Raw genomic sequence first — 23,025 nt, forward strand, 5'->3', positions numbered from 1 at the left:
TTAACATGCACGTCACATTCCCAAGAGGTCTTCAACTTGACTAGTTCTAAGAAATTTTCCATTAGAATTGAACTGCCAACTTTCTAAGGAAAATGAGAATTTGAATTTTACATGATTGTACTTGAGTTGTATCTATCTCCTCCTAGTTTTTTGCTACTTTGGGCAATGAGCAAGTTTCTTATTGTTTCATTCGATGAAGGAAATTTGGAATGGTTTTGGGCTTGGTTTGTGAGAAGGATATTCTATATATTGCAGAGCAGATGATATGACAAGTGCAGAGAGCTATACAAACACTCTGTGGGCGGTGTGTACTAGATAAGATCACAGAGAAAGGCTTGCATAAAATGAGGACCCTCCCCAACCACAAAAAGCAGGAGTTTGAGGAACTACATCTATTCCATCTACTCGTAAGTCAAGGTTTAGTCGTGGCATGGTGCCGACTATGGGAGCCACACCCACCTCCTCCATTGTGGACCCACAAAGATGGCATGACTAAGCAAAGACTCTCTCATGTATCTAGACATTAGGTGCAAAAATCACATATACCACATGGGTTCAAAAGGTATTCTTAAATTCCCTCTAATAAATGATTCACCATGAATTAGGTAACCCCTTTAATTAAACTTGTAAATTTTGTTAAATTTTTTTTGCTAACCCCTTGTGTGAATGTATTCTGTAACTCTTTGAAATTGAGATAACGCCTCCTGGTGAACTTACAGTGCTACACTTAAAACACACTGTTGTGAACCCAACAGGGCAGCATTTAAGTGCTGCTGTCTGAAATTAATTTATGTAAAGTCACAGCTTTATAGCTAAAAAAGAGGGTGCTCGTGTATGTAGCATGCTGGAACTGGTTTCTTCTTTAAAAGAGTGCATGGCATGGATATGAGATGTCTATTGCTTTCAACTCATGCTTTAACCGGCCTTGATTCCTTTGAGCTACACTTGGTATCCAAATATAATAAGCTACAAGAATAACAATGGCTACACCGTCCTCTGTTCCTTTCACTTGAACCAAACTACAACACAGACTTCTCAATATCCAAGCTTAAGCTGTGAAGCTATATGCAATCAAAATTACAGAAGGAACCTTCAAGGTTGGCGTAGCAACCAACCTTCATTTACAATCAGCAGTCTTATGAATCCTTTATGAGACCCTGTTTGAACTCGTATTTGCTAGACTAAAAGTAGAAACTTCTGCCTCAGCAGAAAAATTTCTGGAATGAAGAAAAGAATGGCACACACATTATTATACATAAGGAGTATGCTCTTCACTATCGATAATCTTCTTCGGCCGCTGCAAAAACTGCTCTTCTAGAATGTCTTGTGATGTCTCCCTGCACCTTGACACGCCTCTCGCTTGTCACAGAGCTTCTTGTTCGACTTTCATGGATTCCAGTTTCACTTCCCACATCGGAGCTAGCATATCCTGATTGACTTAATGGTGATTGCGAAGGGTGTATAGCTGAGGGTCTTCCAGAGTCTGAGTTGTCGGACAAACTTGAAGCCGATTGAAACCGCCGATGTCGCGATGCACCAGGTCCAGGGGAAAGTGGCACTCGGTGGTTGAAAGTTGAATTCACCACATTGATCGACCTCCCAGAAGAGTAACGCGCAGTGCTCTGAGAAGTATTGTCAGGTTCATGCATATTATATGCATTTGTGAAGCACACAATGATTAATCTTGTTCTTTTCAACTCCAACTGGAGGAATTGGTCACAAACTTGTTGCTCTATAGCCTGCAAAGAAAAAGACAGGATCAATGAGTGGCGCTCTTCTCATTAAGAGCTCAAAAGAAATACAATCTAAACCGTGCTTGTGGGGCCCTCATACATTCAACTCCTCCCATGATACAGAAAGGCTCTGTAGTCGTTCCTCTGGTGCTGATGAACCATCCTCTACCCCTCCTCTCGTCGTTGATCTCCTATGACCCAGAGTTTCAGCTTCTTTGATAGTCTCAAGTGTTTTCTCCTTGAGTTGACTGCGAAGTGAAGAGAATGTGGCTTGAGCAGTTGCTGTAAAGTGGGATCGCAAGACTGCCTCTAGATAGCCAAGCTGCAAAACAAATGAATCCATATTAAACTCTTTCCAATACATGAAAGAAAAAGTTTACATTTCCAAGGAATTTCTATTCACAATAATGCTGACTAGCCAACTCTTGCCCATACATGGAGAAGATACATTGAACAAGGGAGTTTTTCGGAAATCCATAATGTCAATCCAATATGCTTTGACTTCTAGATGCTTATGAGTGTAGGTAAGGGATAAAGAGGAATCATTTTCGAGTGCTTTTTGCTTATTGCTTTTATTGATTGCTAGATGAGTAAGAAACCAGGACTTATGTTTGGTTTTTCATGAGGGAACAAGTTAATGAGAATATATCATGGGCAAATTTATTTTATTGGCCAAGACAGAAATACGAAAGTCAAAAATCAAGGCAAAAATAACCGAAATTAGAACATGGAAAATCATTGCTGAAGGTTTCCAGGAAACATTGTAATGATTGAAAATTTGGCTCCCAAGAACCTTCTCATTATTCTTTCAAAAGGATTGAAGTCATCCCTAGCTGCATTACTTGAAAGGGGTGCCATGGTTTGGGGCCAGTGCTCTTTGGGAGTGGAACTCCGCCACTCCGTCTCTCTCAGTTGTTTTGAAGTGCTTAAGGGTTAGGATTAAAATCCTAACCCCAAGCCAACTGCCCCCCCAAAGGGACTATGCCACTAAGCCGCTAGTATGATGACGAGTGCACAGGGCTTTACCGCACCCTCTGAGCACAGAGCTTTCGGAAGACTACAAAGTAGGAGACCATTTGACAAATGAAGACTCCCACATGCCGCAAGCGGCGAGAATTGAGCTTTACCACCTATTCATGAGCATTGATAGTGAGACAACATGGAAGACTCTTAGAGAGCCTCGACCAACCACACCCATTGAGGACCCAAATGTATGGTATGATTATGCAAAGAGGTTGTATGAGGTCCCTAGGCAGCCTCCGATCGCAGAGCCACTCAAGCCACGACCTAACGTCTCCACTTTCTTGACCACAGATATGGTGAACATGAGCCATACACTGACTAGAGCACCGCAGATCTGCTAACAACATAGGACTACAATGTGAGCACCTTATTTACAAAGCCGACGCCATAGCCCTGTTGATTGCACACATCTTCAACTGGGCTATGGTGGAGGGCTTCCCAGAGGAGTGGACTAGACACGCTATTGTGCCTATCCACAAGTCTAGCGACACCTTGGACCCAGAGAATTATAGGACCATCATGATTGGCCACACCATGGCCAAACTCTACTTCAGGCAAAGCACAGCTCATATGCAGAGATGGAGCAACTCAGAGCCCCCGGCCAAGCAGGTTTCAAGACAAGCCTTCTCTACTATAAATAACATCTTCGTTCTGCGTTGCCTCATTGATGGGGCAATAGTGCGGAAGAAGAGACTACATTGCTGCTTTGTGGACTACCCCAACGCATTTGATACACTTTGTGTGAGAGTCCAGAGCTTGGGTGCACCTTCACAGATGACTTAGGCTATATATGCTTTATATGAGTAGGTGACGGGAATAGTGCAATGCCCAGAAGGCTTATCAAACCCTATTATTACTAGCATCATTGGTGTGAAGCAAGGATGCCCACTCTCCCCAACCCTCTTCGGCATCTACATTGATGAAATTACATACTACGAGCTGGTGGCCAGGGTGTGGACCTTCGAGGTACTGTCACAAAGTGATGACGTGGCGGACAGCAGAAACCCTAATTTCTGCCAGAAACCCTAAAATTCCAGCAAACCCTAATATCTGCCAAAAACCCTAATTTCTGGAAATCGAGAAGGCGGATTATTATTATTATTTTTTTTAAAATAAAATTTTTTTGGGAAATTTTGAGCGACGCAAATCTCAGCTTTTCGCTTTGATTTGGGAGAAAGAAAGAGAAAAAGAGAACTTGCTTTTTACTGACTCTCATTGAGAGAGAGAGAGAGAGAGAGAGAGAGAGAGAGAGAGAGAGAGAGAGAATCTGCTTTTGCTTTCAAGCTTTTGGGGCTCTGCTTTTGGGCATCCCTTGTATCTTTAAATAAGTGGTGAGGGCTTCACTTCTCAGAGCATCTGGACGCAGAGTCTGAGAGTGAAACTGTCACAAAGTGATGACGTGGCGGACAGCAGAAACCCTAATTTCTGCCAGAAACCCTAAAATTCCTGCAAACCCTAAATTTCGGAAATCGAGAAGGCGGATTATTATTATTATTATTATTTTTTTTGGAAAATGATGAGCGACACAAATTTTGCTTTTGCTTTTTAAAAAAAAAAAAGAGAAAAGACTCTCTAAGAGAGAGAGAGAACTGATGCTTTTGATTTTAAAAGCTTTTGGGGCTCTGCTTTTGGGCATCCCTTGTAACCTTTAAATTAGTGGTGAGGGCCTCACTTCTCAGAGTATCTGGACGCAGAGTCTGAGAGTGAAACCCTAACCGCTCTCTTGTACTTTGATGATTGATTAATACAAAAAGAAATACCGAAAGGGGCGCCAGTCTTTGGGGCCAATATCTCTAGGCACGGAACTCCGCCGGGCCAGTGCAAATCTATTGTGATCTGTGAATTGTTTTGAAGTGGTTATTTGGTGCTGTCGCGGTTGATTCTTGACTTGGAGTGTCCAAGTCTGTTACAGTGGTATCAGAGCACGGCCGATTTCTCTTCTACGGGAAATCCGATCCCCGAATTTTTTTTCCACGGCACCTATGGCTTCAAGCAATGATTAGTCAACTCCCTCTGCATCTGGAGATGCGGGCTGGGATCACAACGAAGATTCAGACAGAGAGTATGGCCCGCCTTGGCCTACTCAGGCGGAGCAAAGAGAGATGGAGCATCGTCAATTGATTGGCGATGCAACAAAGATGATGCTCAATTTTGCCAAGGACCCGAAGATGGCAAAATATATGAACCAGACCTCTTTGAAAGAGGTACAGATGGAGTGGCAAAGAACCACAACACCACTCCCGAAACCCGCTCTCAAGAAACCTTCTGCCTCCAAGAAAATATACGGAGCAAGAACTGGAGAACGTGGTTGATACACGGATTGCTCAACTTTTCGACGTGCAAAAGAAAGCCAAAAAGCACGGCAAAAAGCAGAAGAAAGGCACTGACTTCCCGGGATATTTAGGTCGTTGGTCGACATTTGACAAGGCAAAGAAATTGAAGAAGCCCATCAAGTTTGAAGACCTACCCAGTTCTTCTTCTTCTTCTTTTGACAGTTCTTCTAGCTCCTCGGATTCGAGCGAAGAAGATAGAAAAGGCAGATAGAAAAGCAGAACTGGTACCACATGGCGTGGGACCTGCACCGAGTCTAATGAATGAAAGTACAAACTTTGCCGCTTTTGGGGCAAAGTGAAGGATCAGGAAGCTCTTTTTAAGGAGCCAAGGCCAACTTCTTTTCACTTGGAATTGGCGGCTCGATTTGGAACTATGCCCGACAGACTGACGCCACAGGCGGAGGTAGTTCGACTGGCACCCGGATGGGATGTTGCCATTACACCGAGCATTGGCAAACTTCGTTTGCAATGACAGGGGTGTTCAGGGCACGCGAGTGACGTTCTACTCGGGATCCCTTGGTACCACAAGAACTACGCCGTGGTTGACTACCGGGCCGAGAAAGCGACTTTGATAAATGAAGGGCTTAGAGATTGTACTTGATGAACTTCAGTTTTCTTACTCATTCTTTTGGGAGAACTGAACGATGGATAAAAGTTGAAAATGTTTTGACCTGAAGAAAAGAACGCCAAGATTTTTTTTCTCCACGCTCATGCCGATTGCTTTTGAGAGGGCCTGAAGATCATACCATTGATCTGAAATCTGGAAGCACGCCACCGAATCGGCCACCTTATCGTGTGAGCAGAGTACAGAATGAAAAGATTATGAACTCAGTGAAAGACCCCTTGGAAAAGGGTCTTGTCCAGCCTAGTACTTCACCGTATTGCTCTCCAGTGTTGTTGGTTTTGAAGAAAGACGGATCTTGGAGAATGTGCATCGATTATAGCACTCTCAACGAAATCACCATCAAGAACAGATTTCCGATTCCTAGGATCGATGATATACTCGACAGGTTACAGGGATCCTTGTGCTTTAGCAGGATTGACTTGAAGAGTGGATATCATCAGATCAGGATAGCGCCAGGAGATGTCTACAAGACAGCTTTTCGGACGACTTTTGGGTTATTTGAGTTTTTGGTGATGCCTTTTGGCTTAACCAATGCTCCTGCGACATTTAACCGGATGATGGATAGGATTTTTCGAGAGTACAGGCTATTTGTTGGCACTTTCTTTGACGACATCATTGTTTTCTCCAAGAATGAGGCAGAACACAGAGATCATCTGCTTCAAGTCTTTTAGGCATTACGAGATCACACATTAGTGATTAATGCTACGAAAAGTGAATTTTTCCTACCAGAGATACACTTTTTGGGACACATTGTGTCAACAGCAGGAGTGCAAATGAACCCGGCCAAGATAGAGACTATCCGTGATTGGCCCAATTTGAGGAATGTCCATGCAGTTTCTTGAGTTAGAAGCTTCTTGGGACTGTGTTAGTACTATAGGCGGTTCATACGAAAGTTTGCAGAGGTTGCTTCCCCTTTGCATACCTTGACAGAGAAAGGAGTACCTTTTTCGTGGGGACCCACAGAGGTGACTGCCTTTCGGACATTGAAAGAGAAATTGACTACGGGACCTATTTTGACTTTGCCGGACTTGCAGAAGTCATTTGAAGTATATTGTGATGCTTGTGGTCGTAGTCTGGGTGTGGTCTTGATGCAAGAAGGCCATGTCATAGCTTACGAGAGCCGTTTGTTCTCTAGGCCGGAGATGACAGCACAGATCTATGAGAAAGAGCTTTTGGCGGTTATCCATGCTCTTACTCAGTAGCAGCATTACCTACTCGGAGCGGATTTTACTGTCTTTACAGACCATCAGAGTTTGCGCTACTTCTTGTCACAGAAGCAGCTTTCGGAAAAACACATGCGGTGGGCGAACATCTTGTCACAGTTCCACTTCCAGATTGTCCATGTGCAGGGACAGAAGAATGTGGTGGCAGATGCTTTGTCTCGGAAACCGTTGGTTCTGGCTATTTCCGCGATACATCATAGGAGCTTCGAGGATATGGTCGATCAGTATGCCACAGATACAGATTTTGCAGATATTTTCACACGGATACGGGATGGGGAGATAGTAGCTGGATACTCCCTTCGGGAAGGCTACTTGATGAAAAAGACTATGTTGTGCGTTACACAGCCGTTGAGGGATAAGGTTATGACTGAATGCCATTGTCCACCTTTTACGGGTCACCGCGGCATTGCTACCACCATGAAAGGGGTAGAGAGATATTTCTTTTGGCCGAGACTCAAGAAAGAAGTGGAAGAGTTTGTGCGCACTTGCTTGGTATGCCAGAAGGTCAAGTTTAACAGGCATAAAGCACAGGGATTGTTACAGCCTTTACCCATACCCACCCGCCCCTGGGAAAGTATAGCGATGGATTTCATTTTTAATCTCCCGAGAACACAGAGTGGTCACGATGGTATCTGGACTGTTATTGACAGATTCAGCAAACAGGCTCATTTCATTCCAGTGAAGAAAACAATCAAGCCGGATCACTTAGCGAGACTGTTTGTGGCCCAGATTTTCAGATTACATGGCATGCCTGAGACAATTGTCTCCGAGAGAGACCCCAGATTTACGAGTTTGTTTTGGAAGACAATTTGGGAGAACATTGGCACGCGGTTGCAGTTCTCGTCATCGTTCCACCCGCAGACTGATGGGCAATCTGAGATTGCCAATTTAGTGGTTCTAGAGTTATTGAAGTCTTATATCTCAGATCAGAAGACTCAATGGGAAAGATATTTACCTTTGGTGGAATTTGCCTACAATAACACGATACACTCGTCGACAAGGAAGGCGCCATTTGAGATTGTTGAAGGTGCTGCAAAGGTTTCACCCTTCCTGAGCACGAAAGATAAGATCTTTGAAGCGGATGAATATACGCGAGATCTGGATACGGACTTTGCAGAAGTCTCAAGAACGACAGAAAAAGGCAGCGGATCGCCATCGTCGCGACATGAAATTGAAGGAGGATGGTGCTCTTACGTTTTGAGAAGGCACGCCTACGAAAGAACAAGGGAAAGGAGAGGCTTTTTCCAAAGCTCAGTATGCGATACTACGGCCCTTTCCAGATTACTGAAAAGATAAATGAAGTCTCCTTCCGACTGAAACTGCCAGATACTTGGAGGATTCACAATGCATTTCATGTGAATCTCTTGAAACCTTTAAAGGTGATGTGCCTGATGATGGGGAGCCTGATGAGCAACCCGAAGTGGAAGAAAACGAGGAGATCCTTGTTCCTGAACAGATTTTGGCACATAAGGATACGAAGAATAAGGGTAAAGTCCGAAGGCGGTTCTTGGTTAAGTTCAAGAATTATCCTGCACTTGATGCGAAGTGGATGGAGGAGGAGGACCTAGCAGATACTCCTCAGATTGTGAAACTTTTCCTCGATGCTTTTGGTTTAGCATAGTCTACTCCAAATGGAACCCAGAATTCAGCTTGGTCGAAGATCTGGTGCAGTGGGATGCACAAGAGGGGAGTTACTCCACTCCTTTGTCAACAGATGCCTCGATTTTGATACTAAAGTCATTGATGTCTCTTTGAGCTTCAGGGATACTGAGAGCTGACAGTATTCTGCTGGATGACTTTATGAAATGGAATTCGTGATTATGATACTGATTTGTTCTTGACTTCTTGTGAGTGCAGGAACTGATAGCCGAAATGACTGCAGCATTTTGGTCTGATTGATCTCGAATAGACATGGTTGCAATAGGGGTTAGTCAATCGGACATCGATGAGGTCCCGATTGGACCTAGATGTGATTGCTAGCTACATTGCCGATAAATCATGGTCTAAGATCCGAATGAATGTTGAATGTCCTGTGATGTCTGGTGATGTCCTGTGATGTCGTGTGATGTGACTGTTGATTTTGTACATGTGCTAGATGTGCGTTCCTAGTACGTAGGTACTAACAGTCAGTGTCTACTAAGACGGTTTATGGCTTTTGTCGGTTTTGCAGGCGTAATCGCGATCGATTACAATGCTTTCAAGAGGGGGGTATGTCACAAAGTGATGACGTGGCGGACAACAGAAACCCTAATTTCTGCCAGAAACCCTAAAATTCCTGCAAACCCTAATTTTTGCCAAAAACCCTAAATTCCGGAAATCGCGGAGGCGGATTATTATTATTTTTTTTTTTAAAATTTTTTTTTTGGAAAATGATGAGCGATGCGAATTTTACTTTTGCTTTTAAAAAAAAAAAAGAGAAAAGACTCTCTAAGAGAGAGAGAGAACTGATGCTTTTGATTTTAAAAGCTTTTGGGGCTCTGCTTTTGGGCATCCCTTGTAACCTTTAAATTAGTGGTGAGGGCCTCACTTCTCAGAGTATCTGGACGCAGAGTCTGAGAGTGAAACCCTAACCACTCTCTTGTACTTTGATGATTGATTAATACAAAAAGAAATACCGAAAGGGGCGCCAGTCTTTGGGGCCAATATCTCTAGGCACGGAACTCCGCCGGGCCAGTGCAAATCTATTGTGATCTGTGAATTGTTTTGAAGTGGTTATTTGGTGCTGTCGCGGTTGATTCTTGACTTGGAGTGTCCAAGTCTGTTACAGAAACCCTAACCACTCTCTTGTACTTTGATGATTCATTAATACAAAAAGAAATACCGAAAGAGGCGCCAGTCTTTGGGGCCAATATCTCTAGGCACGGAACTCCGCCGGGCCAGTGCAAATCTATTGTGATCTGTGAATTGTTTTGAAGTGGTTATTTGGTGCTGTCGCGATTGATTCTCGACTTGGAGTGTCCAAGTTTGTTACAGTGGTATCAGAGCATGGCCGATTTCTCTTCTACGGGAAATCCAATCCCCAATTTTTTTTTCCGCGGCACCCATGGCTTCAGTCAATGATCAGTCGACTCCCTCTGCATCTGGAGATGCGGGCTGGGATCACAACGAAGATTCCGGCAGAGAGTATGGCCCGCCTAGGCCTACTCAGGCGGAGCAGCAAGAGATGGAGCGTCGTCAATTGATCGGCGATGCAACAAAGATGATGCTCAATTTTGCCAAGGACCCGAAGATGGCAAAATATGTGACCCAGACCTCTTTGGAAGAGGTACAGATGGAGTGGCAGAGAACCACAACACCACTCCTGAAACCCGCTCTCAAGAAACCTTCTGCCTCCAAGAAAATATACGGAGAAGGAACTGGAGAACGTTGTTGATGCACGGATTGCTCAGCTTTTCGGCGTGCAAAAGAAAGCCAAAAAGCACGACAAAAAGCAGAAGAAAAGCATTGACTTTCCAGGTTATTTGGGTCGTCAGTCGACTTTTGACAAGGCAAAGAAACAGAAGAAGCGTGTTCCATTTGAAGGAGTACCCAGTTGTTCTTCTTCTTCTTCTTATGACAGTTCTTCTAGCTCTTCGGATTCGAGCGAAGAAGACAGAAAAGGTAAAAAGCGAAGCAAGAAACAACGCTTCGGAAAGGGCAAGAAAAAGGCAAGGAAGTCTAAGTCTCGCCCAGTGAGTGACAGTTCTACTGAGGACTCGTCTACAGACAGCTCAGATTCTGATGATGGAAACTTTTATGCGAACAAGAAGAATTTTTACAAAGCTAACCAGTATGACTTTCTCGAAGATAAAAGCAAGAAAGTCCGAGAGTTTAAGGAAGGTGGCCACTCGATCAAGTTTGAAACTTTCTCAGGATACTCAGATGCTTCGAAGGCTTTGTCTTTTATACAACAATTTGACATCGCTTTCGCGGGAGGACGCTATTCAGAGCACTCCAAGATTCGGAGAGCTGCCTCTTATTTTAAGGGGAATGCTCGCACTTGGTGGTCCACTCTTCTATTAAGCAAGACTGTGCCAGTAACATGGCTTAAAATTCAAGAGGCTTTTTATTTCTTCTTGGTTGACTCAAGAGTTTGAGCGAGATATACGAGCTGCTTGGAACCATCTTCGGATGACCAAGAGCGATACAGTAAATACTTACTGTGAAAGATTCTGGAGCTCTTTTCTACCCGCCTCTCCATTCAAGAAGATCTCGTTCAGAGAACAGATTGAACGGTTTACCTTCGGTCTACCTACACAGATCCGAGATCACTGCTTGGAATAGCAGTCGGCTTCTATTTAGGAGTTGATGAGTCATGCGAAGCGGGACTTTGCCATTCACTCTGGCAGTCTGACCTACCCCACAGATGAGGCCATGACACAATGAGCTGAACAGACTTCTCGGAATGAAAGTAGAAAGAAAAAGAGCAACCCAGAGAAAAAGGATGCACGACCCAAGCTTACTCCTGAGGAGAGAGCTCGCTACATCAGAGAGGGGAAGTGCTTTGGATGCGGGGAACAGGGACATATCTCCGCGAAGTGCCCTAATAAGGCACAGAAAGAATAGAATGATAAAGACGACGACAGGTCTGAGAGTTCGAGAGCAGCTGAGGAATGTGGCAGAAAAGGCATATAGAAAAGCAGAACTGGTACCACATGGCGTGGGACCTGCACCGAATCAAATGAATGAAAGTACAAACTTTGCCGCTTTTTGGGGCAAAGTGAAGGATCAAGAAGCTCTTTTGAAGGAGCCGAGGCCAACTTCTTTTCACTTGGAATTGGCGGCTCAATTTGGAATTACGCCCGACAGACTGACACCACAGGCGGAGGTAGTTCGACTGGCACCCGGATGGGATGTTGCCATTACACCGAGCATTGGCAAACTTTGTTTGCAATGACAGGGGTGTTCAGGGCACGCGAGTGACGTTCTACTCGGGATCCCTTGGTACCACAAGAACTACGCCGTGGTTGACTACCGGGCCGAGAAAGCGACTTTGATAAATGAAGGGCTTAGAGATTGTACTTGATGAACTTCAGTGTCTTACTCATTCTTTTGGGAGAAAACTGAACGATGGATAAAGGTTGAATATGTTTTGACCTGATCGAAAGAACGCCAAGATTTTTCTCCACACTCATGCCGATTGCTTTTCAGAGGGCCTGAAGATCAAACCATTGATCTAACACCTGAAAGCAGGCCACCAAACCGGCCACCTTACCGTGTGAACCGAGTACAGAATGAAAAGATTATGAACCCAGTGAAAGACCTCTTAGAAAAGGGTCTTGTCCAGCCTAGTACTTCACCGTGTTGCTCTCTAGTGTTGTTGGTTTTCAAGAAAGACGGATCTTGGAGAATGTGCATCGATTATAGCACTCTCAACGAAATCACCATCAAGAACAAATTTCCAATTCCTAGGATCGATGATATACTCGACAAGTTATGTGCTTTAGCAGGATTGACTTGAAGAGTGGATATCATCAGATCAGGATAGCGCTAGGAGATGTCTACAAGATAGCTTTTCGGACGACTTTTGGGTTATTTGAGTTTTTGGTGTTGCCTTTTGGCTTAACCAATGCTCTTGCGACATTTAACCGGATGATGGACAGGATTTTTCGAGAATACACGCTATTTGTTGGCACTTTCTTTGACGACATCATTGTTTTCTCCAAGAATGAGGCAGAACACAGAGATCATCTGCTTCAAGTCTTTAAGGCATTACCAGATCACACATTAGTGATTAATGCAAAGAAAAGTGAATTTTTCCTACCAGAGATACACTTTTTGGGACACATTGTGTCAACAGCAGGAGTGAAAATGGACCCGGCCAAGATAGAGACTATCCGTGATTGGCCCGATTTGAGGAATGTCCATGAAGTTAGAAGCTTCTTGGGACTCTGTTCGTACTACAGGCGGTTCATTCGAAAGTTTGCAAAGGTTGCTTCCCCTTTGCATACCTTGACACAGAAAGGAGTACCTTTTTCGTGGGGACCCACAGAGGTGACTGCCTTTCAGACATTGAAAGAGAGATCGTAATCTGGGTGCGGTCTTGATGCAAGAAGGCGATGTCATAGCTTACGAGAGCCGTTTGTTCTCTAGGCCGGAGATGACAGCACAGATTTATGAGAAAGTGCTTTTGGCGGTTATCCATGCTCTTACTCAGTGGCGGCATTACCTACTCGGAGCGGATTTTACTGTCTTTACAGACCATCAGAGTTTGCACTACTTCTTGTCACAGAAGCAGCTTTCGGAAAAGCAGATGCGGTGGGCGAACATCTTGTCACAGTTCCACTTCCAGATTGTCCATGTGCAGGGACAGAAGAATGTGGTGGCAGATGCTTTGTCTCGGAAACCGTTGGTTTTGGCTGTTTCCGCGATACATCATAGGAGCTTCGAGGATATGGTCGATCAGTATGCCACAGATACAGATTTTGCAGATATTTTCACACGGATACGGGATGGGGAGACAGTAGCTGGATACTCCCTTCGGGAAGGCTACTTGATGAAAAAGACTATGTTGTGCGTTACACAGCCGTTGAGGGATAAGGTTATGACTGAATGCCACTGTCCACCTTTTACGGGTCACTGCGACATTGCTACCACCATGAAGGGGGTAGAGAGATACTTCTTTGGGCCGAGAATCAAAAAGGATGTGGAAGAGTTTGTGCGCAGGTGCTTGGTATGCCAGAAGGTCAAGTTTGACAGGCATAAGGCACACGGATTGTTACAGCCTTTACCCATACCCACCCACCCCTGGGAAAGTATTGCAATGGATTTCATTTTTGATCTCCCAAGAACACAGAATGATCACGATGATTTTCCGATTACATGACACGTCTGAGACGATTGTCTCCGACAGAGACCCCAGATTTATGAGTTTGTTTTGGAAGGCAATTTGGGAGAACATTGGCACGCGGTTGCAGTTCTCGTCATCGTTCCACTTGCAGACTGACGGGCAATTTGAGATTGCCAATTCAGTGATTTTAGATTTATTGAAGTCTTGTATCTCGGATCAAAAGACTCAATGGGAAAAGAACTTACCTTTGGTGGAATTTGCCTACAATAACACGATAAACTCTTCGACGGGGAAGACGCCATGTGAGATTGTTGAAAGTGCTACGAAGGTTCCATCCTTCCTGAGCACGAAAGATTAGATATTTGAAGCGGATGAATATTCGCGAGATTTGGATACGGCTTTTGCCAAGGTTGCAGGAGTCTCAAGAACGACAGAAAAAGGCAGCGGATCGCCATCGTCGCGACTTGAAACTGAAGGAGGATGATTGGGTGCTCTTACTTTTGAGAAGGCACGCCTACGAAAGAAAAAGGGAAAGGAGAGGCTTTTTCCAAAGCTTAGTATGCGATACTACGGACCTTTCCAAATCACTGACAAGATAAATGATGTCTCCTTCCGATTGAAACTGCCAGATACTTGAAGGATTCACAATGCATTGCATGTGAGTCTCTTGAACCCTGTTAAGGGTGATGTTCCTGATGATGGGAGCTTGATAAGCAACCCGAAGTGGAAGAAAACGAGGAGATCCTTGTTCCTGAACAGATTTTGGCACATAATGATACAAAGAAAGGTAAAGTCCGAAGGCGGTTCTTGGTTAAGTTCAAGAACTTTCCTGCATTTGATGCGAAGTGGATGGAGGAGGAGGACCTAGCAGATACTCCTCGGATTGTGAAACTTTACCTCGATGTTTTGGTTTAGCATAGTCTACTCCAACCGGAACCCAGAATTTAGCTTGGCCGGAGATCTGGTGACGTGGGATGCACAAGAGAGGAGTTACTCCGCTCCTTTGTCAACAGATGCCTCGATTTTGATACTAAAGTCACTGATGTCTCTTTGAGCTTCAGGGATACTGAAAGCTGACAGTATTCTGCTTGATGTCTTTATGAAATGGAATTCGTGATTATGATACTGATTTGTTCTTGACTTCTTGTGAGTGCAGGAACTGATAGACGAAATGACTGCAGCATTTTGGTCTGATTGATATCGAATAGACATGGTTGCAATAGGGGTTAGTCAATCGAACATCGATGAGGTCCCGATTGGACCTAGATGTGATTGCTAGCTACATTGCCGATAAATCATGGTCTAAGATCCGAATGAATGTTGAATGTCATGTGATGTCTGGTGATGTCCTGTGATGTTGTGTGTGATGTGACTGTCGATTTTGTACATGTGCTAGATGTGTGTTCCTAGTACGTAGGTACTAACAGTCAGTGTCTGCTAAGACGGTTTATGGCTTTTGTCGGTTTTGCAGGCGTAATCGCGGTCGATTACAATGCTTTCAAGAGGGGGGTATGTCACAAAGTGAGAAACCCTAATTTCCGGAAATCGCGGAGGCGGATTATTATTATTTTTTTTTTTTAAATAAATTTTTTTTGGGAAATTTTGAGCGACGCAAATCTCAGCTTTTCGCTTTGATTTGGGAGAAAGAAAGAGAAAAAGAGAACTTGCTTTTTACTGACTCTCATTGAGAGAGAGAGAGAGAGAGAGAGAGAGAGAGAGAGAGAGAGAGAGAGAGAGAGAGAGAGAGAGAGAGAGAGAGAGAGAGAGAGAGAGAGAGAGAGAGAGAATCTGCTTTTGCTTTCAAGCTTTTGGGGCTCTGCTTTTGGGCATCCCTTATATCTTTAAATAAGTGGTGAGGGCTTCACTTCTCAGAGCATCTGGACGCAGAGTCTGAGAGTGAAACCCTAACCACTCTCTTGTACTTTGATGATTGATTAATACAAAAAGAAATACCGAAAGGGGCGTCAGTCTTTGGGGCCAATATCTCTAGGCACGGAACTCCGCCGGGCCAGTGCAAATCTATTGTGATCTGTGAATTGTTTTGAAGTGGTTATTTGGTGCTGTCGCGATTGATTCTTGACTTGGAGTGTCCAAGTCTGTTGCAGGTACCCCAATACATATCATGCTTTATGCCGACGACATTGTTTTGATCCTTGAATAAGAAGAAGGCTTACAACACACCTCAAGGCTCTTGACGAGTCACGACTTTTGTACATGATCTTTCATACTTCTAGGGCTATCAGGAGTGAGATTGCTGCAGGTGGACATGCAAAGGTGGTGGAGACTTATGTATACTTGGGAGTCACCTTGTGAGCCTACCCGTGCCCTTCACAATGGCAAAGAAGGCTACGAACACACTCACTAGAGGATATGCGGCTTTGGCCATGCTAGAGAGAGATGTCATCAGGCACACTTTCAAGAGCCCCAATCAAGGGATGGATCTTCGACAGTTGGTCACCCCAACTGTGATGTATGCTATAGCCACCTCATGGACACAGACCGAGAGACCACAGATATGTATGATATTACACTTGTTCCGCAGCAAGCCGTAAGTACCACACAACATTATTAGAGCAGAATTAGCCACTCCACCCATGCTAGTCGAAGCTATTTTCCAAACAGTTTGCCTCATTCAGAGGATGAGAGTATGCCACCAGATAGACTCACACATAGATCGTTCAAGGCCTCCAGAAAGATTTTAGAGTCAAGCAAGCACGAGTCTTGGTATTCCCAGGTGAGAGAGTGGTTCACAGCACATGGGGTAGACATGGATAGATTACCACCCTTCCAGTAAGACTCACCCTTCATCCAACTCTCACACAATGAGAGGAACACAGTACTTAGACAAGATCTATGGCAACTCTACATCAAAGAGACATGGATCGCACCTAGAAAGGCTCTTCCCCCCAAAGATGCGCTATTACAATGAGCACTTCTTGTCCATGCTAGATAAGGAGTTCATCAAGAGACCGCGCTACATGGGACACATACATGCCACACACATAGTTCACGAGTGGCGATCGGTCATCTCTGAGTATCATCACACCATCTAGAGATAGGGACACGAAGAGCTACCATACCCCCTCAACAGAGAGGTTTTGCCAGATTTGCACAAAAGAGGGTGATTGAGGAGAAGGAGCACTTTGTCTACAGATGTAGAGCATATGAGAGTATCGGAGCCAAATATGAGGCTCTTTTCACAAGACAGCCCACCCTACGAGAGATCATGGAGTCTGGAGATCAACACTAGTTTGGCCGCTTTCTAGGGGAGATACATAGACATAGAGAGACACTGTTGGCCCCCCTATCGGCACCAGAGGGTGGGAGTGTTCCAAGCTTGGACACTCCAAGCGAGAAATCAATAGCAACACAAACAAAATCTGGAAATAGATGAAGTTGAATAGAGAGTTCCATCCCCAGATGCATGGCCCCAAAGACTAGCGCCTCTTCCGATATTTCTTTATTATTGCTTCGCAAAGGTACAGCTCCTTGAGGGTCCAGTTCTCTATGAGACTCTTTGTCAGATGCTCCCTGGCCCAGAGGGTTCTTATAAACAATACAAGGGATGACCAAAATCAGAGCCCTAGAACCTCTCATTCAAAAGCACTTACACCCAAAAGCTACTCGAGCAAAATTGTCCTGGCTAATACGTTATGCCACATCATCATGTCCCAACGTCTTCCGAGTCAGCCTACTCTCCGTGTTTTATGCTGATTCAACCAGCTGCGTCAGTCTATTTATTAAGTGCTTGATAGGGGTTTAGGCCCCTCAGCCATACTTTATCAGTTGGCAAGGGTTAGGTTTTCAAACCCTAACCCCCTTGGCCAATCTTTTGAGTGGGGGACAACATTTTAGGCATGTGTCACGAGGACGTGGCAATTGCGAACCTTAGTTGTTGGTTTCTTACCAATGATTTTTGTTTTATTTTTGAGACTCTTTTTGAAGTTGCAAATGGTCGGACATTGTATGGCCAATGTGAACGGTAGTTTCACCCGCAGATGGAAAGTTGGTCGGCATTGGAATTCGTATAGTAAGAGAATGTCTAGGCTTAGTGCAAGGTCATGTAGGTCCCCCCGTCGCACTTAGCAAATTGGTGGATACTAGGAAGTGAACTTAATAAAGGCATAAAGTCAAGGTGGGATCACCAACAGAAAGTATCCGACAGTTGGGCCACATTGCACTTTTGGATGCGGTCCCAATGAGGATAGATGGTCAGATGACCAATGGGAGCCCAACAGAAGCATCTCCTAAAAATTAGGGAACTGCTATTTTGGGCCGTGAAATGTATTCGCATCATTACCTTCGGTATGACTAGGGAAACGCTTTATAACTCTCCGCGAAGTCAACTTGGTAACTAGTCGGGAGAATTTTAGGCGGCAACCCCGGAACAGGCAAATCCTTGTAAATGTGCCAAGTGGCACTTTCCTGTGTACTTGCCTCATTAAGAAAAAAGGGCGCTGGGAAAGGCCTCATTTACTTCCTGTCACAAGTTAAGAGCTATGGAGTGCTTTCTTTCCACTCAATGTACAGTGTGGTGCTTGGAGTGCTTTCTTTCCACTCAATGTACAGTGTGGTGCTAGGAGTGATGCCCTGCACACTACACACTGCTCTCTCTCTCCCCTTCGTGCAGTTATGTGATGCCCCACAAGAGGGCTCTTCATTTGACTGATGTACAGCTGTGTGGTTTCATGCTTCTGTGCTGAGGCAAGAGCCTCCTTGAGCAGGAACAGGGGTAGCTAACTGCTACTCCAAAGCAGGCACTGGTGCGTTTTCAATGCCGTATATGTGCTGCAAATTGACTGTTTTTCAGCCATACGGACGCCAGAACCATTGGGTATGGTGCCCCACTGGCAGAGGACAGTTAGGGGACTGTTTGGGGCTGAAAACAGGGCAAAAACCAGTAAATACAGTGTGCTGAATTTACTGTTTTAGGGCAGGAATTAGAAGGTTTATGCCAGTGGAAGTGAGATCCAGTAGGGGAATTGGTTCCGCGCAAGTTTTGGGGCCGTTGTGCTGCCGAAATTTGGCCAAAATAGGTGGTATCTAGTTGGATACAGGTAAAGGATTCCCGGGACATACTTTGTAATTTACCCTCTCAAAGTATAAAGAAATACCGAAAGGGGTGCCAATTTTGGGGCCTACAGGTTGTCGGCGTACGCTCGGAGCATTCTAGCTTCCGAGCCGTGTGTGTTCTTAAGTGCTAATTCCCATCTCACATTTTCTTTGCACGCTCTGTCTGTGTGTGTCTAAAGTAAAGAATTTCGGGTGAAAGCCAAAGCCTACCGCCCCACGGGCCGGTTTCAAGGTTCCATTGCCGGGACATCAATCACTTTTTCCTCAAAGAGTGAGCCTCGATTGTTTTGGGTATAGACACAATACAGGAACGCGGGATTACACTATGGCCGACAAAGGGAAGGGCATTATGGAAGAGGGTTCCTCTTCGAAGGATAGACGGGAAACTGCCATGGTGTTCGAGATTGGCCAGAGCTCGCTGCCACGTCAGTCTGTATCTCCTGTTGATGTGAATGTCCCTCCAGTAGTACAGGGCTTAATGACTGGGCAACTTGAGGATGATGTGTTCAGGACTAACTCAGTTGCCGCGGTGAATGTCTTTTTGCAACTGGTGCAAAATCCAAGGTTTATGGAGTTCTTGCAAGCGCCACCAGTGCAACAGCAAAATAGGCAACCTACACCGCGTACAGAGCTTGTTGAGGCTCAAGCCCAAGTACTTCATGCGACTCAGCAGGATAGGGAACACTCGCATGTTGCGGAGTCAGGGGCTCCAAAACAGGTCCCTCCCGTGCTTGAACAAGTGGCTAGGACGCCTATTCCACAAGTTATGCCAGTTTGGCCCACCACCTTTCAGAGCCCGCATGCGGTCTTGAATGGACAAGGAACTGGATACCAGGCTATGCACCCAATTTTTCCACCACCCACGGTACATTATGGGTATTTCGGGGGTAATTCTGTGTTCCAGAGTATGGCTGGTTATGCGCCTGAAAGTCAGCCGTACATGCCAGGAACAATGTTTGGGGGTATGCAAGGTATGATGCCAAACCCCATGTATGGTAGTATCGGCATGCAACAAGGTTTTCAGTGCAACCAGGGCCAGTTTGGGGTGCCACAGGGTCATTTTGGCATGGCTGGTTTTTCTGGACAGCAGCCAGATATGGCACCTCTGACGCCGAGATGTACCGATGATGCCTACTACAGTGCCCATGTTGCAAACTATTCCTTATGACAATTTGAGGGCACTGGAGAAGCCGAAAGCTTACAAAGAAGGTGGTGCAGCTGTAAAGTTCAGCACTTTCAGTGGCTTCGAGGATAAAGCAAAGGCTCTCACTGTCCTCCAGCAGTTTGATACAGCTTATGCAAGAGGTAATTTTACAGAGGCCTCTAAGGTCAGGAAAGCTGCCACTTTCTTAAAGGACAATGCGCTTACATGGTGAACGACATTGTTAATGCAAGGACAAGCACCCGCCACTTGGGTTTACTTCAAGCAAATGTTTGCATCTACTTGGCTGTCAAATGAATTTGAAGCCGATGTCATGACAGATTGGCACCAGCTTACTTTGGCTACATGCAAGAGCTTGCTGGAGTACAATCGGAGGTTTTGTAAAGCGTTACTCTCAGTGACCTCCTGCAGATTTGTGCCATTGACAGAGCAGACAGAGAAGTTCTGTTGTGGGCTGCCTAAAGGGCTTCGTGATTACTGTACCAAGAACAGAGTAGCTACCCTCACTCAGCGTATGGAAGTTGCTAACACTGGTCTTGCCTTGCTGAAAGGAGAGGACAGTGGGTTTTCGAGCAACGAGAAAGGAGGGCAGCAAAAGAAAAATTCAACGAAGAAGCCCTTCGTGAAAACAGCTCCTGAAGCGTCATAGAGGTCAAAAAAAGCCCACCAAAGACAAGGATTCAGCCGGGACTTCTGGAGCGCAGGCAAAGAAACAGAAAAGGAAGCCTTTTGTGCACAAGTCGCTCGAGGAAAAGAAGGTCCTAATGGCTGAAAATAAATGCTTTATATGTGAGCAGCCTGGTCACTTTGCTACCAATTGTCCACAAAGGAAAAGACCAGCTGAGATAATAAAGAAGACCCAAAAGGCAAGAAGCCTAAACCCACGGCAGGTTTGGTGCCATATATGGTGGGTGATAGGCCCAGTATAGATGCCAGTGAGTTATGTAGGGCATGGGGTAAAGTTAGGGATCAAACAACACTCATCTTCTTTGATCCAGGTGCCAAAGCCAACTTTATCTCCCCAGAGTTAGCTATGAAGCTGGGCATCAGAGCTGAGAGACGGGGTACGTAGCAGAGGCAGGGTTGGCATGTCCTGGCCACTCAGAGTGTGTTACAACCATTATTGGAAAATTGCGTCAGCATATTCAGTCGTATGTGGACACAAAAGAAGTTTAAATCATGCCACTGGAAGGGTGCGATGCGCTACTTGGAATTCCATGGATATTCAGAGTGCATGGCGTGCTGAATGCCTTCGGCAAGTCGATCACCCTTCAACATAGGGGCAAAACTCATGTTTTGGATGTAAAGCTCGAAGGGGAGTCTGTCCCTATTGTATTTGCTTCTGCTATCACTTCTCTAATATAGAATCATCTTTCTCTATACTTGATTTTTGCACGTGATGTCTCACATAATGATCAGTCAAATTTATCTGTGTTAGATAAAGAAAAGTCAGCATTCTTGCGAGAGTTCAATGATTGTTTTTCTGATTCATTACAGTCGCAATTGCCGCCAGAGAGACCTGAGGATCATCGGATAGCCCACCAAAATAGAACTCCCTACAGGGTTAAAGAGGCGCAACAGAAAGAGATTATGGGCCAGGTTGAGGAGTTATTAGAGAAGGGGCTGATTCAGCCTAGTCCTTCACCCTTTTGCTCCTGAGTGCTCCTAGTGCTGAAGAAGGATGGCTCATGGCACATGTGTATTGATTACTGTGCCTTGAATAAGAATACTATCAAGAATAGGTTTCCGATTTCTATAATTGATGATATTCTCGATTGTTTAGAGGGTGCTGCAATTTTCAGCAGGATAGACCTTAAGAGTGGGTACCATCAGATTCGTATAAGGCCAGAGGATGTGCGCAAGACTGCGTTTAGAACGACGTTTGGTCTTTATGAGTTTCTAGTGATGCCGTTTGGGCTAACAAATGCTCCTGCCACGTTCACCATAATGATGGACCAGATTTTCCGCTCGCATCAACAGTTTGTTGGGACGTTCTTCGATGACATGATAGTCTATTCGAAGAATGAAGAGGAGCATAGGCGTCACTTGACCATTGTGGTTCAAAGAGCTGCGCAGTCACAGGTTACTTGTCAATCCTAAGAAAAGTGAATTCTTCTTGGAAGAGTTCCACTTTCTTGGCCACATTGTCACAAGGCGGGCACCACATGCCAATAGAAAAGAACAGACTGAACAGACTTTTAGCACTTCAATAATAACTGAACTGTAAGAGAGAGACTACATGCGATACCAAGTGGCGGAATTCCACCCCAGAGAGTATTGGCCCCAAACCTTGGCGCCCCTTTCGGTATTTCTTTATATTGCATCATCAAAGTACAAGCCGGTACTCCAGACTTTGCACCTTCTCGAGGAAGCATGCCAGAGAATGAGCCCTAGCCTCATATTTAAATGCCCTTGGCCTAAAAAGAAGTTTACATGAAAAGCTTTCAAACTCAAAAGCTTCTGGTCCAAAAAGCAGTTTACATGAAAAACTTTCAAACTCAACAGCTTATGGTCCAAACAGCAATGACAAAAGCTGCCAGCATAAATCACGGAAATCCGTACAGCCTGCCACGTCATCAACCAGCGCAAAACGCAGAAATGTGTCCTTAGGGTTAGGGTTTCTGCAGTTTTAGGGTTTGCAGGTTTTAGGGTTAGGGTTTCAGCAGTTAGGGTTTCTGGCAGAAATTAGGGTTTGCAGGTTTTAGGGTTAGGGTTTCCAAAATTAGGGTTTGCAGGTTTTAGGGTAGGGTTTTTAGAATTAGGGTTTCAGCAGTTAGGGTTTCTGGCAGAAATTAGGGTTTAGGCCCCTCGGCCACATCTGTAAGTTGACTCCATTCTTTAGGCTTTGACACGTCAGCAGTTTGTTACATCTCCCCTTCTTGAAAGAGAGTAATCCTCCGCGATTACAGCATATCTGCAAAACAACTCAAGTTAGTTCAAAAATTTCCGAGGGTCATTCCGAGGGACAATCAGTTTGCTCTTTTTATTAAGGAGTTAGCTGCTCCTTTCTGCTCTTTTGATCAAGGAGTTAGCTTCTCCTTTCAGCTGTTTTGATCAAGTAGTTTAGCTTCTCCTTTCGTCCAG

General features: G+C 44.9%; 1 protein-coding gene across 1 annotated transcript in view; it reads right to left on the bottom strand.

Annotated features, from left to right (window-relative positions):
* Positions 1 to 897: 897 nt before the first annotated feature.
* LOC147459626 (exocyst complex component SEC5C-like) overlaps positions 898 to 23,025 on the bottom strand; it is a 104,433-nt gene continuing 82,305 nt past the window's right edge. Inside the window, exons 20-21 of the mRNA XM_086510836.1 lie at positions 1,834 to 2,055; positions 898 to 1,739 (exon numbers count right to left, since the gene is read on the bottom strand). Coding sequence (XP_086366962.1) covers positions 1,275 to 1,739; positions 1,834 to 2,055 — 687 coding nt within the window. The 3' untranslated portion in view covers positions 898 to 1,274. The remainder of the gene's footprint in view (positions 1,740 to 1,833; positions 2,056 to 23,025) is intronic.

The sequence above is a fragment of the Adiantum capillus-veneris genome, chromosome 4, assembly GCF_014529385.1.
Source record: "Adiantum capillus-veneris isolate H3 chromosome 4, ASM1452938v2, whole genome shotgun sequence".
Lineage (NCBI taxonomy): Eukaryota > Viridiplantae > Streptophyta > Polypodiopsida > Polypodiales > Pteridaceae > Adiantum > Adiantum capillus-veneris.